This window comes from Staurois parvus, unplaced genomic scaffold, assembly GCF_062004578.1.
Source record: "Staurois parvus isolate SC_StPar_1 unplaced genomic scaffold, SC_StPar_1.0 ptg000015l, whole genome shotgun sequence".
Classification (NCBI taxonomy): Eukaryota; Metazoa; Chordata; class Amphibia; order Anura; family Ranidae; genus Staurois; species Staurois parvus.
The window spans coordinates 3,692,519-3,710,645 of record NW_028317811.1 but is presented as its reverse complement, the minus strand read 5'-3'; the positions used below and the strand labels follow the sequence as shown (position 1 = coordinate 3,710,645).

At 42.6% G+C, this 18,127-nt stretch overlaps 1 protein-coding gene across 1 annotated transcript in view; it reads left to right on the top strand.

Moving 5' to 3' along the window:
- The window catches only part of SMCHD1 (structural maintenance of chromosomes flexible hinge domain containing 1), a 408,526-nt gene that overhangs the window by 17,145 nt on the left and 373,254 nt on the right, over window positions 1-18,127 (top strand). The window contains exons 2-3 of the mRNA XM_089678219.1: window positions 5,674-5,749; window positions 12,349-12,510. Of these exons, the coding sequence (XP_089534345.1) occupies window positions 5,674-5,749; window positions 12,349-12,510 (238 nt within the window). The remainder of the gene's footprint in view (window positions 1-5,673; window positions 5,750-12,348; window positions 12,511-18,127) is intronic.

Genomic DNA, 18,127 nt, shown 5'->3' with positions numbered 1-18,127 from the left:
AAAAAAACTGTATAACCACTTAATGTCCAGCGACATACCAGTACATCACAGATTCTTGTTGGGAATACATGTAATGTTCTTTTTTTTCATTCATACCACCCTGCATCCACCTACTTCTAATGTTGGGCACACATGAAATATCCTTTTTTTTTCTGTCAGTCCATGGGCTGAACAAAAAAAAGATTCCTCTATTCACATCGATGTGGATGAAGAAATCGCTGCCAAAAAAAATACATGCTGAATTATAGGAGCGGTCCACCCATTGAGCACCCCATGCCCCCATGCTTGGGCATATGTTTTTTTTTTGTTTTGTTTTTTTAAACTGTGAATGAAATATCTCATCCAGCAGCACTGCTTGCGCTGACGTATATTCTGAGATCAAGACCCTATTGCTATCAGAATAAACAGATGGGTGCTGCAGCTGAGTGGTGTTCCTGCAAAGCAAACAGCAACAGTCAACAAAAAACACAGTAACAATAGAACATTAACTCAATAAAATGACAATTTTTGAAAAACCTTTTATTCAATTTATTTTTTTTGCTTTTTTATGTTTTTGTTTTGTTTAACTTTGAAAAACAGCCTCTGATTTTAGGGTCTCTCAAAATGCGATACAGTTTTCTGAGTATCTAACATGTTTCGAGAACCTGTGTGAGGATTGTGAAAATGTGCCCTAGACTGTGCCATACTGTACCCTATACTAATACTCCACTAGTGTGGTAGCAACAGAAGCAATCCTTTAGGCAGAGACCAGGTTGGCCAGGGCAGGAGGAACAAAAAAAGCAGATGTTGCATCTTATGCTGTGAGTGCTGCAGACATGACATCTTCTTTGAGGTGACCTTTGGGTTGGGGTACCAAAGAGAACATCTGGAAAATGCCTGTCATGCAGCTCACTGCATCTGGATTTGGGCCACAGCACCTTCTGGATACAAAGGGCTGTGATGATCTCTTCCTGAAATTTGAGGAAGGATCCACTTCGTCCAGTTGCTTTGTAAATTACAAAAGCATTACCGTATTTTCCGGCGTATAAGACGACTTTTTACCCCTTGAAAATCCTCTCAAAAGTCGGGGGTCGTCTTATACGCCGGTATACGGCATACTGACACTTTTTAGGGGGGCGGTGCTGCCGCCCCCCCCCCCCCTTCCATCGGAAGGGACACTAAGTACAGGGGTGGGCAGGGGCTGCTGTTTCTTACCTGGATCCGGTCCCACGACGATCTGGTCCAGGAAGCGCGGTTGCTCCTTCAGTTCGGCCACTGGACGTTAGCGTGGCTGCTCGGCTCTGCCTCCTCACCGGTGATTGGCCACCAGAACTGTAGCTCAGGAAAGGAACACAGGCGGCCAATCACCGGCGAGGGGGCGGAGCCGAGCGGCCCCGCGAAAATCGAGTGAAGGAGCGGCCAGTAAGTGTGCAGTGTAGAGGTGCTGCTGCAACCACATATGCTGGCTGCAGCAGCACCATACTAGAACATCGGTTAGCAAGTGTAATTGGTGTCAGTGGGAGGAATAGTGCCCCATCATTGGTGTCACTGATACTAATGATGGGGCATTATTCCTCCCACTGACACCAACGATGGGGCACTATTCCTCCCCCCCACTGACACCAATGATGAGGCACTATTCCCCCCCCCACTGACACCAATTATGGGGCACTATTCCACCCCCCACTGACACCAGTGATGGGACACTATTCCTCCCACTGACACCAAAGATGGGGCACTATTCCTCCCACTGATACTAATGATAGGGCACTATTCCTCTCACTGACACCAATGATGGGGCACGATTCCTCTCACTGACACCAATGATGGGGTGCTATTCCTCCCACTGACACCAATGATGGGGCACGATTCGTCGCTATGACACCAATGATGGGGCACTATTCCTTCCACTAATACCAATGATGAGGCACTATTCCTCCCACTAATACCAATGATGAGGCACTATTCCTCCCACTAATACCAATGATGAGGCACTATTCCTCCCACTAATACAATGATGGGGCACTATTCCTCCCACTGACACCAATGATAGGGCACTATTCCTCCCACTGACACCGATGATGGGGCACTATTCCTCCCACTGGTGTGCATTGGAAGAGGGGTAGTCTTATACGGCGAGTATAGCCCAAACGCTACATTTTAGCAGGAAAAGTAGGGGGTCGTCTTATACGCCGGAAAATACGGTATATATAGCCAATTGAAATAAATAAACATCTATTTGTACCAGTGTCTAACCTTGTGGGAAACTAGGTATGGATTTATCATTTGGTTGGTGGTGGGGGGCAGAGAGGCTAAACGCAATTGCTGTCAGCCAACGGGGCTGATCCTGTTAACACTGCATTTTTGGGGACACTAATGCTAAGGGGGGGAACTGGTATAGTTATGTTTGTGATCAGTATCTTGATCTGTACAAACACTATACTAGTAATGGGGGTGATCAGCAACCTATAGTGTGAGTGTGATGGTGTGCAGGCAATCTAATGCTAGCTAACCCTGTCTGGGAAGGGCGCTAACTGACCCTGATGCTATCTCACATCACTAGTGGCACTAATACTGTATAGTGTTTAGTGAAAAATACTATACACCAACACTGTATGAATGGCCCTGACAGGGTAAGGGTTAAATATGGCAATCAAGGGGTTAAACTGTATCTATCTAAGGTTTGGGTGCAAATGTGCTGCTTTTACTCACTTGTAATGTGTCTGGGAGAGAAGATCCAGCTAGGCCCTGTAACTGTATTTACAAATACAGGTATAGCTCTGTTTCTCTATTCGTTTCAGGAGATCAGCAGAGTCCCATCCAAAAATCATTGGCCTTGACCTGCTGCAAACATGTCCTGCCTCGAATGACAGTCAGGTCAAACCCGGAAAAACACAGCAATATATGGGTATGTCGCTGGTCCTATAGCTGCCACTCGTCTGCAGTACATTGCGGGCATGCAGACGGGGAGTGGTTAATTTGGTTAAAATTTTGCATGACCAAGCAATTGCCAGAGTAGCACAGTGCTGATAAGTAAAAAACGATTGATGAAAAATGTTAATATTTGTTTTTGTGCCAGCTTGAAGAAGCGTTTAGGAACATTAGTGTTTTATTAACTTTTTTGCAGTACATGAAGGGGGAAAAAAAACTTGGTAAAAAACTATTACGAGCTTTTATGAGCATTTAGGAGCATTCACCGTTTTTTCTGCTGGGAAAATGCTCCCAAAAACTCTACAAAAATATTTTTCTTTCTGCTCCTAAACGCTGAAGCTAGAAAAACAATTCTAGCATAAAATAGTGTGTATGGACACATAGGATAACACTATAAACTTCTAGGAGCAAAAAAAAAAATGTCATAGGTTCTAGGAGCTTAAAAAAATGCTAGTGTGCATGGAGCCTAACTGCCTCACAGGAAAAAAAAAACAAAACAATAAATACAATTAAAAACAATAACAATTTATTGTAAAGGGGGGGGGGGGGGGTTGAGGAGGGATACTGATGCCTGAACATTTTTTACCTTAATGCAAGGAACTCATTAAGTTTAAAATGTTTAGGCTTTATAACCACTTTAATCTTTCTGCTTAGCCAGCAAAGATAGATTCATAAGGTGCATATACAATTTCATTTACCGTATTTTTCACCGTATAAGACGCACTTTTTCTTCCCCAAAACTGGGGGGGAAATGTCAGTGCGTCTTATAAGGCGAATATGGAGCGGCCGGTCTGGTATTTCCACCGCGGCCGTGTCAGAATACTGGGCCGGCCGCTCAGCTCTGCAGCGGGACCTTACCTGTTCCTCTATCCAGCGGCGCGCTGTCTTCCGGCTTCTGTAGTGTGGGCACTGGGTATGACAGCCGGGTGCCAAGTGCGCATGCGCAAGAAGCGGTGCTTTTTGTGAATGGTAAGGCTGTACCTGGGACACATGACAGATCCCAGAAGCCGCCGGACCAATCAAAAAGCGCAAGTGCTTCTCTCTCATGCGCACTGGGCACCCGGCTGTCATGCCGAGCGCCATTACAGAAGCCGGGAAGACAGCGCGCGGCTGGATCGAGGAACAGGTAAGATGAAACAAAAACTCTGCGGAAGTAAGAGCGGGTACCTGTCAAATTCAGGGTACCCGCGCCCCACCTCCCCAAAGGTCAGCAGTCATCTGTACTGTCCGCAGTCTCTGGTCATCCCTGTGCTGTCCGCAGTCTCTGGTCATCCCTGTGCTGTCCGCAGTCTCTGGTCATCCCTGTGCTGTCCGCAGTCTCTGGTCATCCCTGTGCTGTCCGCAGTCTCTGGTCATCCCTGTGCTGTCCGCAGTCTCTGGTCATCCCTGTGCTGTCCGCAGTCTCTGGTCATCCCTGTGCTGTCCGCAGTCTCTGGTCATCTCCTGTACTGTGTCTGCAGTCCATTAGTTTTTTTTCCCTGTTTTCTGCCTCTAAAATCTAGGTGCGTCTTATGGTCAGGTGCGTCTTATACGGCGAAAAATACGGTATGTACAGTATATACCTGTATTCACACATACACTTTTTATTATCTGCCCTATCTGTGTAGTTTATAGTCTGGGCATATTTTTAGAGTTAGGCCTGTGTGATAACAACCATTTGTAATCAGAAAATGAAACAAATACTCTAGTTATAGTTAGTCTGGCTGAAAAAAGACAAACGTCCATCCAGTTCAATCATAGAACTAAAAAAAAAGTTATAATCCTACACCCACAGTTGATCCAGAGGAAGGAAAAAAAAACCCAGCAAACCACGATCCAATTTGCTCCCGCTGGGAAAAAAATCCTTCCTGATCCCCCGAGAGGCAATCAGATATTCCCTGGATCAACTTTATCTATAAATGTTAGTATCCAGTTATATTCTGTGTATCTAAGAAACAATCCAGGCCTTTTTTGAAGCAATCTACTGAGCTGGCCAGAACCAACTCTTGAGAGAGTTTATTCCACATTTTCACAGCTCTTACTGTAAAGAAACCTTTCCATGTTTGAAGATTATATTTCTTTTCCTCCAGATGTAAAGACTGCCCCCTTGTCCTCTGTGATGACCTCAGGGTGAATAGCTCTACACCGAGTTCACTATATGAACCACTGATGTATTTAACATGTTGATCATATCCCCCCTTAATCTCCTCTTCTCAAGAGAGAATAAATTCAGTTCCTCTAATCTTTCCTCATAGCTGAGCTCCTCCATGCCTCTCATCAATTTGGTTGCCCTCCTCTGTACTTTCTCCAGTTCCCCAATGTTCTTTTTGTGAATTGTTGGCCAAAACTGAACTGCATATTCCAGATGAGGTCTTACTAATGATTTGTACAGGGGGAAAATTATATCTCTCTCTCTGGAGTCTATACCTCTTTTAATACAAGAGAGGATTTTGCTTGCTTGTTCAGATGCTCACACCATTGTTCATGTGGTCTCTGCTCCTGGGACCTGAGTAGTGACATTCAGGCATTCAGGATGGTCAATAGGTGGCTTTTTCTGAACACTCCCCATCTTCTTTAGTAGAGACTGCATGACCAGTTCCATTGCATTGGTAAAATAAGTGGGAATTGAAGTATTAAACAAGCATTGCTGCATTAGGGAATAAGTGCTTTTTTGTTTTACTTGCCTATTATACAGCCTAAGTGTTATAGTGTTTGACTTCAAGTTCAAGACAATTGCTTCTACCTGGCCAACACACAAATGTATTTGTATTTTCTTTGTTTCAGGCCTTTGGGATCAACTCAAATGAGAAGTTTGTCATTTCAACAACAAACAGAAAGGAAGTAACTGTCACAAACTTTAGTAAGTGTATATTCAGATATAGTATATAAGTTATGCGGACATTAATAAGAAAAAATCATTGTCTGTTTTGGCTATACAATGATGTGTTTGTTATTTGTATGCTCTTTATCTTTTATTGTTATTGAACTTCAGAAATGAGGCAAAATCTACCTTTGTGGTGAGGATCACACACTGCAGTAGTGAAAATATATGTGCATCCTTACCTTGTAAAGTAAGAATGCTTTCAAAATGGACCTACTTTGTCTCATGGTTACTTATATTGGTCAAATTTACAGATAGTCCATTCCTTTCGATATTTAGGCATCCAAAATCATACCGATATTTCCAAATTTGAAGACTTTAATGTTGCCTCCATAGTTACACAAATGGAAGCCAAACTTTATACCTGGTCCTCTTTGCCACTTAATTTGTTTGGTTGTATTAACATTTTTAAAATGGTATATTTGTAAAACTTTTTATATGTTTTTAGAGCAACCCTGGTCTTTTTGCCTAAGAAAGTTTTGTTTTTCATTGCACCGAGGCTGTCTTGTCCATCTTCCTGTGGAATGGGGCACAACCTCGTATAGCCAGGTCCTCACTACAGGTCCCTATATCTGATGGAGGTCTGGCCTGCCCAAATCTTCATAACTATTTTATAGCCTCTCAACTCACTTTTGTTTGACTGGTTCGACTCCACTTCCCAAACCCCTCCACTATTCTATTTGCATTTTGCAGCCCTGCCGATTTACTGAATGATGAACTTCACAGGTCTGTTGTTTCTTGATGTTTTAGATCTTCCCCTGTGGATGTATGTTTTATAGCTTGGCAAGAAGGTGGAAAACTACTCTCTTCGACTGCCTCAGGGGTGTCGCCCTATTCCCCATTGTGGTTGAATTGATAAAAACGGACAGAAGGGGGCGCCAATCTGAGTGTAGAGAGTTATTAATTTATTAATAACATAAGGTATAGAAACTACTCACAAACATCATGAGTAAGAAAGCATGGTAAGGTAATCCTTTGGTAAGCCGTCAGTCCACCAGCGGTGTGGGTCTGGGTCGTTCGAGATGAACAGGGATGGAGTTGTCAGCTGCACAGTGAGTTTGAAAATGGTGCCGAAACCAGCGTGGACCACAAGGAAGACAGGGACTCGGTGGGCGACCAATGGCAGAGCAGGAAAATGTCAGGTGACATGTTTCGAAGCAGTAGCTTCTTCTTCAGACCTGATTGGCTGTCAGGGGTTCTGGTATTTTTATAGGGAAAAGACAGGATGGGGCGGGCTGATTTGAACTTTTGAAGAACAGCTCAGGGGAGACTGTCAGCAGAATGGATCGGCGGATGGGATCGGAGCACCGCCGATAGGGCAGCGGGGTAAAAGTTTGAACATAGTGACAACATAGTAAAAACAGTACTAACACAAGAGTCTGATGTGAATAATTAACATGAGTGGTGGCTAATAAACTGTAATATACATATCTTTTTATTAAAATCCACAGCACGTGTGTCCGTTCTTCATCCACCACCTGTATACAAAGCCACAACAATGTGCTCGATCCCTTACCGCTTTTACCAGCGAGCCCAGGAAACTATCTGATGGTTTACGAGGCTGGCCATAGTGGTGGTCAGAGACCAGATTGTCTCTCATCACCTCTATGATCTTGGAGGGCCGAAGTGACTCAATTTCTGGTCGAAGGCGGAAGTAAAGTATTTTTGATCTTTTGCTTTAAAGGTAGGGGAGAGACTTGGGGTCTTTTAGACCCCAAATCTCTCCATAAAGAGGACCTGTTATCCCTTATTTCTATTACAAAGGCTGTTTACAGTATTTTCGCTCCATAAGATGCACCTAGATTTTAGAGGAGGAAAACAAAAAAAAAACATTCTGAACCAATGGACTGCAGACACAGTACAGGAGATGACCAAAGACTGCGGACACAGCACAGGAGATGACCAAAGACTGCGGACACAGTACAGGAGATGACCAAAGACTGCGGACACAGTACAGGAGATGACCAAAGACTGCGGACACAGTACAGGAGATGACCAGAGACTACGGACACAGTACAGGAGATGACCAGAGACTGCGGACACAGTACAGGAGATGACCAGAGACTACGGATACAGTACAGGAGATGACCAGAGACTGCGGACACAGTACAGGAGATGAGCAGAGGCTGCGGACACAGTACAGGAGATGACCAGAGGCTGCGGACACAGTACAGGAGATGACCAGAGACTGCGGACACAGAACAGGAGATGACCAGAGACTGCGGACACAGAACAGGAGATGACCAGAGGCTGCGGACACAGAACAGGAGATGACCAGAGGCTGCGGACACAGAACAGGAGATGACCAGAGGCTGCGGACACAGAACAGGAGATGACCAGAGACTGCGGACACAGAACAGGAGATGACCAGAGACTGCGGACACAGAACAGGAGATGACCAGAGACTGCGGACACAGAACAGGAGATGACCAGAGACTGCGGACACAGAACAGGAGATGACCAGAGACTGCGGACACAGAACAGGAGATGACCAGAGACTGCGGACACAGAACAGGAGATGACCAGAGACTGCGCACACAGTACAGGAGATGACCAGAGACTGCGGACACAGTACAGGAGATGACCAGAGAGTGCAGACCTTTGGGAGGAAGGGGGGGCAAGTACCCAAATTTGACAGGTACCCGTTCCCACAGAGTTGTACAACTCCCCCCCCCCCCCCCCCCTTCCCCGTAGTCTTGTGGGACATGTGACGGGTCCCACAAGACTACGGGGCCATTCACAAAGCGCAGTACTTCTCACGCATGCGCAGTGGGCATCCGGCTTTTAAGCCGTAAACTGTCACAGCCAGGTGCCCACACTGAAGATGCTGGCGCCAGGGAGAGAAGACTGCCGATGGAAGCAGGACACCACTGGACCGAGGAACGGAGAAAAAGAAATTATAAAAAAATTAAAGCGCCCCATCACTCCGTGCTCCCGCACAGAAGTAAACGCATATACGTAAGTTGCACACGCATATCCTAGATTGTAAGCTCCAAGGAGCAGGGCCCTCCTTTCCCTCTTGTATTGAACTGTATTGTTGCTGTATTGTCTGTTATATTGTAAAGCGCTGAGCAAACTGGCGGTATATAAATCCTGTATAATAATAATAATATGTAGAGAGTGTTCGCACCACCCATGAGAGCAATAATTCTGCCACTAGACCTCCTCTAAATAAATGTCACCATTCCATGAAAATAGTTTTAAAGCACGACATGTTGGGTATCGTTTTACTTTGCGTAACATCCTCTTTCATATACACTGCTCAAAAAAAATTAAAGGAACACTTTTTAACCACCTCCCACCTTGCCAATGTACATAAATGGCCAGGTGGGAGCTTCCCCGTTCTGAGTGGACGTTCCTGTACGTCCCTCAGAACACGTGCCTGCGCGCGGCCCGAGGCCTCACAGCAGCTTGATTCTGTGGTGGCTGTGTCCCTCAGACACAGTCCATCTCGGATTGGGATATGGGCTCTCTGATTGTCCCACCCGATCCCGTGATGGCTATGTCCGATCCCGTGATGGCTATGTCCGATCCCGTGATGGCTATGTCCGATCCCGTGATGGCTATGTCCGATCACGTGATGGCTGTGTCCAATCACAGCCGTTTCAGAATGTCAACAGAGACACGAGTCTCTGTAGTTGTTTTCCTCCGGTGAGCTTTGTGAGAGCTCAGTGAAGGAGGGGAAGTGGGGGATGTTGCAACCTCTGACAGTTGATCTGTGTAGCTGATGATTTTATTCATCAGTTACACAGATCTGCAACCATCCCACACCAGTGCACCAAGCACCATTTGTACCTGTCCACGTGTCAACATCTGTCAGTGTACAGTGCACAAAAACATCTCTCATAGTGAACCAGTGCACAAAACAAATAATAATAAAAAAAATTTAAAGTACCCCCAGTCCCCCCTTTTTCATGTGCAAAGGCGAACGTACGCATTGGTCTCATATGCATACATAAACAGCGATCGCACCACACATGTGAGGAATCGCCACAAACGTCAAAGCGAGAGCAATAATTCTAGCACCAGACCTCCTCTGTAACTCTAAACTGGTAACCTGTAAAGGCTTATAAAGCGTCGCCTATGGAGATTTTTAAATATCGTAGTTTGGCACCATTCCATAAGCAATTTTAAAGCGTGAATGTTTGGTGTCTTTACTCGGTGCAAACCATATTTTTTATGGCCACGCAGCTGCGCACTCTTGGTGTGCCTGTGTCCCCTGGACACAGTGCAACGCAGCACGGCAGAAGGGCTCTCTAATTGGCCCTTCTGATCACGGGATGATGGCTGTGTCCAAATACAGCCATAATGTGATGTCAACAAAGCCGCCAGTCTGTTGATCAGCTCTGCCTCTCCTCACACAGAGCCCACTAGTGAGGAGAAGCAGAGCCGATCTGTGTAAAACACACACACATCACTCCATAGTGTCCCCCACACAGCTGTCAGTGCACCAGTGATCCACATCTGTCACAGTGTACCAGTAGTCATCCACATCTGTACCAGTGATCCACATCTGTCACACAGTACCAGTGTAAATTCCATCTCTGTACCAGTGATCCACATTTGTCACGGCATACCAGAGTAAAGTCCACGTGTACCAGTGATCCACATCTATCACAGCGTAGCAGTATAAATTCCGCATCTGTCACAGTATACCAGTGTAGATTTCACATCTGTACCGATGATCCACATGACCCCTTTTTGGAAAGTAGACACCCATTAGGAATTTGATAAGAAGCATTGTGAGTATTTCGCAGATCTCGTTTGTTGCCACAAGTTTTGGGAAAATGAAGAAAAAAAGAAACAATCATTTTTTATTTTCTTTTTTATATTTCAAAACCTTGTGAGAAAAAATGAGATCTGCAAAATACTCACCATGCCTCTTTTTAAATTCCTTGGGGTGTTTACGTTCCGAAAAGGCGTCATTTGGGGGGTTTGGTGCTATCCTGGCATTTCAGGGCCTTCGAAACTGTGATAGGTAGTGAGTTAGTGAAATTAGCAAGTTATGTACCTTCAGGCAAGTAGTCATTGGATTTCAGGGTGCTGTATGTGTTTAGGCTCCCAAAACGTCTCACACATGTGGTACACCTATACTCGGTAGAAGTAGCAGAATTTATTTTGGGGTGTAATTTCACATATACCCATAGCATGTGTGAGCAATAAATCATTTAAGTGACAATTTTGTGTAAAAAAAAAAAAAAAAAATTGTCATTTTCTAAATAGCATTCAAGCAGTGATATTTCAAATGCAATTGGAAAAAAAAATAATAATTTGGGTGTAATTTCACATATACCCATGACATGTGTGAGCAATAAATCATTTAAATGACAACTTTGTGTTAAAAAAAAAAACATTTTGACATTTTCCAGAAACTTGTGAATAAAGAATAAATCTTCCATGAACTCCAATATGCCTCTCAGCAGATAGCTTAGGGTGTCTACTTTCCGAAAAAGGGGTCATTTGTGGGTGTTTTTACTATCCTGGTATTTTATCACCTCAAAAAATGTGATAAGCAGTCAGAAAGTAAAAACTGTGTAAATTCCATTTTTTTTAACCAAAAACATGTAGCAGAATAAGTTTTTGGCCTAAATTAAGGAGGAAATTTTAGTTTTTTTGGATATTTTCAATGACAGAAATGAGAAAATTAGTTTTTTTTTAAAAAAAAATGTTTTTTTTTCTCAAAACTTTTTGTTTATAGCGCCAAAAATAAAAGGGCACAGGTGATCGACCTAAATAAAGCTCTATTTGTGTGAAAAAAAGGACATAAATTTCATTTTTGTACCGTATTGCTTGACTGTGCGATTGTCAGTTAAACTAGTGCAGCGTTGTATAGCAAACAAATGGCATAAATTGCAGTATCAATTCCATACTTTGTAGATGCTATAAATTTCACACAAAGCAATCAATATACACTTATTTGTATTTTTTTTACCAAAAACATGTAGCAGAATACATTTTGGCCTAAATGTATAACCAACTTTGAGTTTACTATATATTTTTTATAGCTGAAAGTAACAAATATAGTTTTTCTTAAAAATTTTCGGTCTTTTTTTGTTTCTAGCGCGAAAAATAAAAAGCGCACAGGTGATCAAATACCACTGAAAGAAAGCTCTATTTGTGTGAAAAAAAGGACATAAATTTCGTTTGGGTGCAGCATTGCATGACTGCGCAATTATCAATTGAATTAGTGCAGCGCCGAGTAGCAAAAAGAGGCCTGGTCATTAAGAGAGGTAAATCCTCTGGAGGGCAACACCACCAATAGGAAGCTCTATCTGCTTAAAAAAAAGGTGTAAAAATCATTTTGGCACAGTGTTGTTTGACAGTAATTGTCACCATGCTAAAAAACGGTGTGGTAATGAAGTGCTCAAGACATGCTGGTGCTGAAGTGATTAAAGTGAATTTGTAGACAAAATCTAAATGGTGTACTGTAGGTACCAGAGCACGCATATAGAGTCACAAAGTGCATCATGCTCATTTGTAATATGGCAACGTTTCCCTGTTTATTATGTAAAAGTAGTTTTAGAACTGCCCAGCTTGTTTTGAAGCAATTGAAATGTTCTTTTTTTATGTATTTCTAGGTCTGATTATAAAAGATGGCATCACACTTTACCTTCTCAATGCAATTGATCAACTGCTTCCTTCCTCAACTCAAGAGAGAATCAATTTCTTACCTCATTATGATACCCTGGTCAAAAGTGGAATGTATGAATATTATGCAAGTGAAGGACAAAACCCATTGCGTATGTACTTTTTATTTATTTTTTTCTATACATATACAGTGCTGTGAAAAAATATTTGCCCACTTTCTGATATTTTATTTTTTGGCATGTTTGCCACACTTAAATGGTTCAGATCATAAAAAAAAAAAATATTACACAAAGATAACCTGAGTCAATAAAAAAATGCAGTTTTTAAATGATATATAGAAAACAAATAAATTGAGCACTACTAGGGAAAGATAGTGAGAGAATAAAAAAGTCCAAAGACCTAATATGGTCAATATGTCCAGTAGGAAACAGCTTGTGATTAGAGCAGGAGATGAAACTGTGAATAGACCAGAAGAGAGGAAAAACAAGCGCCATCTAGGTGTAGTATTAAAAAAAACATTTTAACCACATGCTGCCCAGCCACTGTATAAATACAGCGGCAGGGCGGCACGGCTGGGCAAAACCACGTTTTAAAACGTGTGTTTTGTAAACAGGTATGGGGCGCGCGCGAGGTGCGCTGCTGCCCTACCTGTCCCGCTGATCACAGCCGCGTATGTCAGTTGCCGGGTCACAGCCAGTCGTTACTGGCTATGTCCCGCCGATCGGCGGCAATCGCTGACAGAGAGCACAGCTGCAGTAGCTGTGCTTTCTGTCAGTTCCCTGACAGCTCCAGGACAAGCTGATCGGGACAGAAGAGTTTCTCTCTCCCGATCAGCGGTGTCCCGTGCAGTACACACCCCCGCCCCCTAGTAAAACACTCCCCTCACACAGTTAACCCTTTCCCTGAAAAATAAACTTAACCCCTTCCTCCCTGGTGCCATTAGTATAGTATCAGTGTTTTTTTGTTGTTTTTTTTTGCACTGATCACTGTATTGGTGTCACTGGGGATGTCAGTGACCCCAAGTCAGTCCCCCCCCAGTGTCAGAATGCCTGCTGCAGTCCCGCCATAAGTCACTGATCGCCGCAATTATTAGTATTAAAAAAAAAAAATTCCAGTATCTATACTGCAATTTGTAGACGCTATAACTTTCACGTAAACTAATTAATTCACTTTTTTTTTTTTATAGCAAAGACATGTCACAGATAACATTTTGACCTAAATTTATGACAAAATTCAGTCAGTACCCCCAATGTCAGAATATCCGCCGCAGTCCCGCCATAAGTCGGTGATCGCCGCCATAAGTCACTGATCGCCGCTATAAGTCGCTGATCGCCGCCATTATTAGTATGAAAAATAACTAAAAATCCCAGTATCTCTCCCGCCATTTGTAAATGCTATAACTTTCACATAAAGCAATTAATTTACACGTATTGTTTTTTGTTTTTTTTTAGCAAAGACATGTTGCAGAATGCATTTTGGCAGAAATTTATGACTGAATTTGATTTTAAAATTTTTTTTTTACTGGACATGTTTTATAGCAAAAAGTCCAAAATATAGTTTTTTTTCCTCAAAATTGTCAGCCTTTTTTTTTTTTATAGTGCAAAAAATAAAAACCGCACAGGCGAACAAATACCACTGAAAGAAAGCTCAATTTGTGGGAAAAAAAGGATGTAAATTTCATTTATGTACCGTATTGCATGACCGCGCAATTGTCCGTTAAACTAGCGCAGCGCTGTTTAGCAACAAAATGGCGTAAATTGCAGTATCTATACCATAGTTTGTAGACACTATAACTTCCACACAAAGCAATCAATATACACTTATTGGGATTTTTTTGTACCAAAAACATGTAGCAGAATACATTTTGGCCTAAATTTATAACCAACTTTGAGTTTACTATATATTTTTTATAGCTGAAAGTAAAAAATATTGTTTTTCTTCAAAATTTTTGGCTTTTTTTTGTTTATAGCGTGAAAAATAAAAAGCGCACAGGTGATCAAATACCACCGAAAGAAAGCTCTATTTGTGTGAAAAAAGGACGTAAATTTTGTTTGGGTGCAGCATTGCATGACCGCGCAATTATCAGTTGAATTAATGTAGCGCCGAGTAGCAAAAAGAGGCCTGGTCATTTATGGGGTAAATCCTCTGGAGGTCAAGTGGTTAATAATCATAAACAATTACAATCACAAGAAAAGAAAATGTCTAGGCATGTGTAACAATATGAGAGTTGTCATCAATACTGGTTCTGGACCTCAAGAGATGAAGCCTGTGAGCCCGCTGGCAGGATGTTCTGGAGGCTCCCAGGGCTTCCTGGTCGGCGTGGAATGCAGCACGGCAAGCGGAAGTGACATCACAACTGGAACTGATGATCAAAGATGGCGACTCGTTTCAGAGCAGCCTCACAGCCTCCATCTCTTGCGGCCCTGGACCAGTATTGCCGACAACTCTCATATTGTTACACATGCCAAGACATTTTCTTTTCTTGTGAGTGTAATTGTTTACGATTATTAAAATGGTTATTGAAATACTACACATAGATGTCACTTGGTTTTTCCTCTCTCTTCATTTTTAAATTCTGATTTTATTTATTAAGGGAAAAATGCTTTCAACCTGCTGGCCCTATGTGAAAAAGTAATTGCCCCCTAAACCTAATAACTGGTTGTGCCACTCTTGGCGGCAACAACTGCAATCAAGCGTTTATGATAACTGGCAATGAGTCTTTCACATCATGTTTGAGGAATTTTGACCCACTCTTCTTTGAAGAATTGTTTTAATTCAGCCACATTGGAGGGTTTTCGAGTATGAACGGCTTGTTTAATCGCAATTGGATTTAAGTCCAGAATTTGACTAGGCCACCTCAAAACCTTCATTTTGATATTTTTTTTTTTAAGCCATTCAGAGGTGGACTTGCTGGTGTGTTTAGGATCTTTGTCCTGCTACATAACACAAGTGCACCTGAGCTTGAGGTCACAAACTGATGACTGAACGTTCTTCAGGATTTCCTGATAAAGCGTGCAGAATGCTTGGCTCCATCACTTATAGCAAGTCATCCAGGTCCTGAAGCTGCAAAGAAGCCCTCAAACCATCACACTACCACCACCATGTTTGACTGTTTATATGATGATCTTTTTATGAAATGCTGTGTTTAGTTTTTTGATAGATGTAATTGGGACACACATCTTCCAAAAAGGTCAACTTTTATCTCCTTAGTCCACAGAATATTTGCACAAAAGTCTTGGGGATAATCAAGATTTATTTATTTTTTGGCAAATGTGAGATGAGCCTTTGTGTTCTTTTTGGTCAGCAGTGGCTTTCGCCTTGGAACTCTCCCCTGGATGCCATTTTCCCCCCAATCTTTCTTATTGTTGAATCGTGAACACTGACCTTAAAATGTTACTAAACCCAGGATCCTGTGTTCACTATATCTGGTCTCCCACAGTACACAGAACATCAAAATTATTTTAGTAAACCTAAACCTCCAAATATCTTTTTCTCATCAGCACTTAGAGAAGTCTTTTGACTTCTATCAGTGTCCAGCAGGGTACATGTTGCTTGTAGGAGGAGTTTTCATTTTTCTGTAGGAGTGCTGATTGGCACTATACTGATCACATGCACTCTCCCAAAGAAAAAAACAACAACCTCTCTAGCAATGCACACCAAACTGATCATGTGCAGAGTGACTCCACAAGATATGTCTTATCAGGAGATAAGAGGGGGACACTGGAAGATCAGAGAAGACAGGATCAAACAGCCTTTTGAACACAATGCAGAGGATTAACCCCTTAGGCTCCACAGTGAGTATAACAAGCATGCTTTATTGCACATACAGACTGATTTTACAGTTGTGGGTTTAGTAACACTTTAACTGAGGCAAGTGAGGCCTGCAGTTCTGTATATGTTATTCTGGATTCTTTTATGACCTTCTGGATGAGTGGTCGTGCTCCTGAAGTAATTTTGGTCGGCTAACCACTCCTGGGAGGGTTCAACACTTTTCCAAGTTTTCTAAGTTTTCTTCATTTGTGGATAACAACTCTTACTATGGTTTGCTGGAGTCCCAAAGCCTTAGAAATGGCTTTGTAACTCTTTCCAGACTGATACGTGTCCATTGCTTTCTTTCTCCTCTGTTCTTGAATTTCTTTAGATCGCGGCATGATGTGGTGGTTTTTTTTTTTTTCTTTTTTTTGTGTTTTTTTTTAGATCTTTTAATAAGTGGTATATTAACTGCTTCCTGTCCGCCCTATAACAGCAGTACTGCTACAGGGCGGCACGAGTGCGCAAAATCATGTATATATACACGTGATTTTGCATTTCTGGGTAGGGGGCGCGTGCGCGCCCTACTCTCGCCCGTGGCTGCCAATCACTGGCGCCCAGTGATTGGCGAGCATCTCCGATGGGGGGGGGACTGTTTGTTAACAAAACCGTTCCCTCCTGTCAGCTCCTGCAAACTGCTTTGCATGGCTGTGCATAACCTTGCAAAGCAGTGTGCGTACAGTGAAGCCACAAACACACAGCCCCAAAGTAAAGCACACACAGAACACAGTTAACCCTTTGATCGCCCCGCATGTTAACCCCTTCCTGCCCAGTGCCATTAGTACAGCATAAGTTCTTTTTATTAGCAGTGATCACTGTATTGGTGTCACACCCCCCCCCCCCCCTGTGTCAAAATGCCCGCCGCAGTCCCGCTATAAGTTGCTGATCGCTGCTATTACTAGTAAAACTATTTTTTAAAAATCACAGTATATATACCACCATTTGTAAACGCTATAACTTTCGCGTAAACCAGTTTATTTACACGTATTGGGATTTTTTTTTTTTTTAGCAAAGACATGTAGTAGAATACATTTTGGTCTAAATTTATGGCAAAATGTATTTATTTATTTTTTTACTGGACATGTTTGATAGCAAAAAGTCAAAAATATTTGTTTTTTCTCAAAATTGTCGGTCTTTTTTGTTTTATAGCGCAAAAAATAAAAACTGCAGAGGTGATCAAATACCACCAAAAGAAAGCTCTATTCGTGGGAAAAAAAAGGACGTAAATTTCATTTGAGTGCGTTGCTTGACCGCGCAATTGTCAGTTAAAGTAACGCAGCTCCGTATCGCAAAAAATGGACTGGTCAGGAAGGGGAGTAAATCCTCAGGAGGGCAAGTGGTTAAAGCTAAACATGAAATAGTGTCAACCTTGGAGCCTGAAGCCATGTAGCCTTAAGGACTGGATTTACCAGAGTTTTAGAACTAGCCTTTTCAGCTGACAAAAATGATTTAAATAAGATTTTATTTACAGATTTACATTAACAGAATGATTCCTGGCCTGTTATAGACCTTGGGTAGTGAAGTTGTACATTGTAGACCTTTATATTTTGCTTACAAATACAGTAAACAGGTAATAATGGACACGGAGATATAAAGATGCCAGTAGGTGTCGGTCTAATTTGGATGTGGTATGTTCACTTCATTTTAGCCCAAATGCCAATGTTGCTATGAAAAATGCTAGAATTAAAAGAGAAATAGGGCTTTCCCTATTTATACTTACCCAGGTGGATATCCACAGCATCGGTCCGATGCTGCATCTGCCCCCCTCTGGCTCGAAGGGTGAGAACTCAGCGATCACATGACCTCTGGTCGCTGAGATTGCACAGCTGCACTGAGCAGAGAGGGATGGTCAGTCATTGCTGTTTGCGCAGACCCCCCCTCCCCCCCACTCCCAGCGCTCACTGGAACACCAGGCTGTGGAGAGGGAGGGAGTGGCCGGCGCAGGCTCTCAGCGCTTTT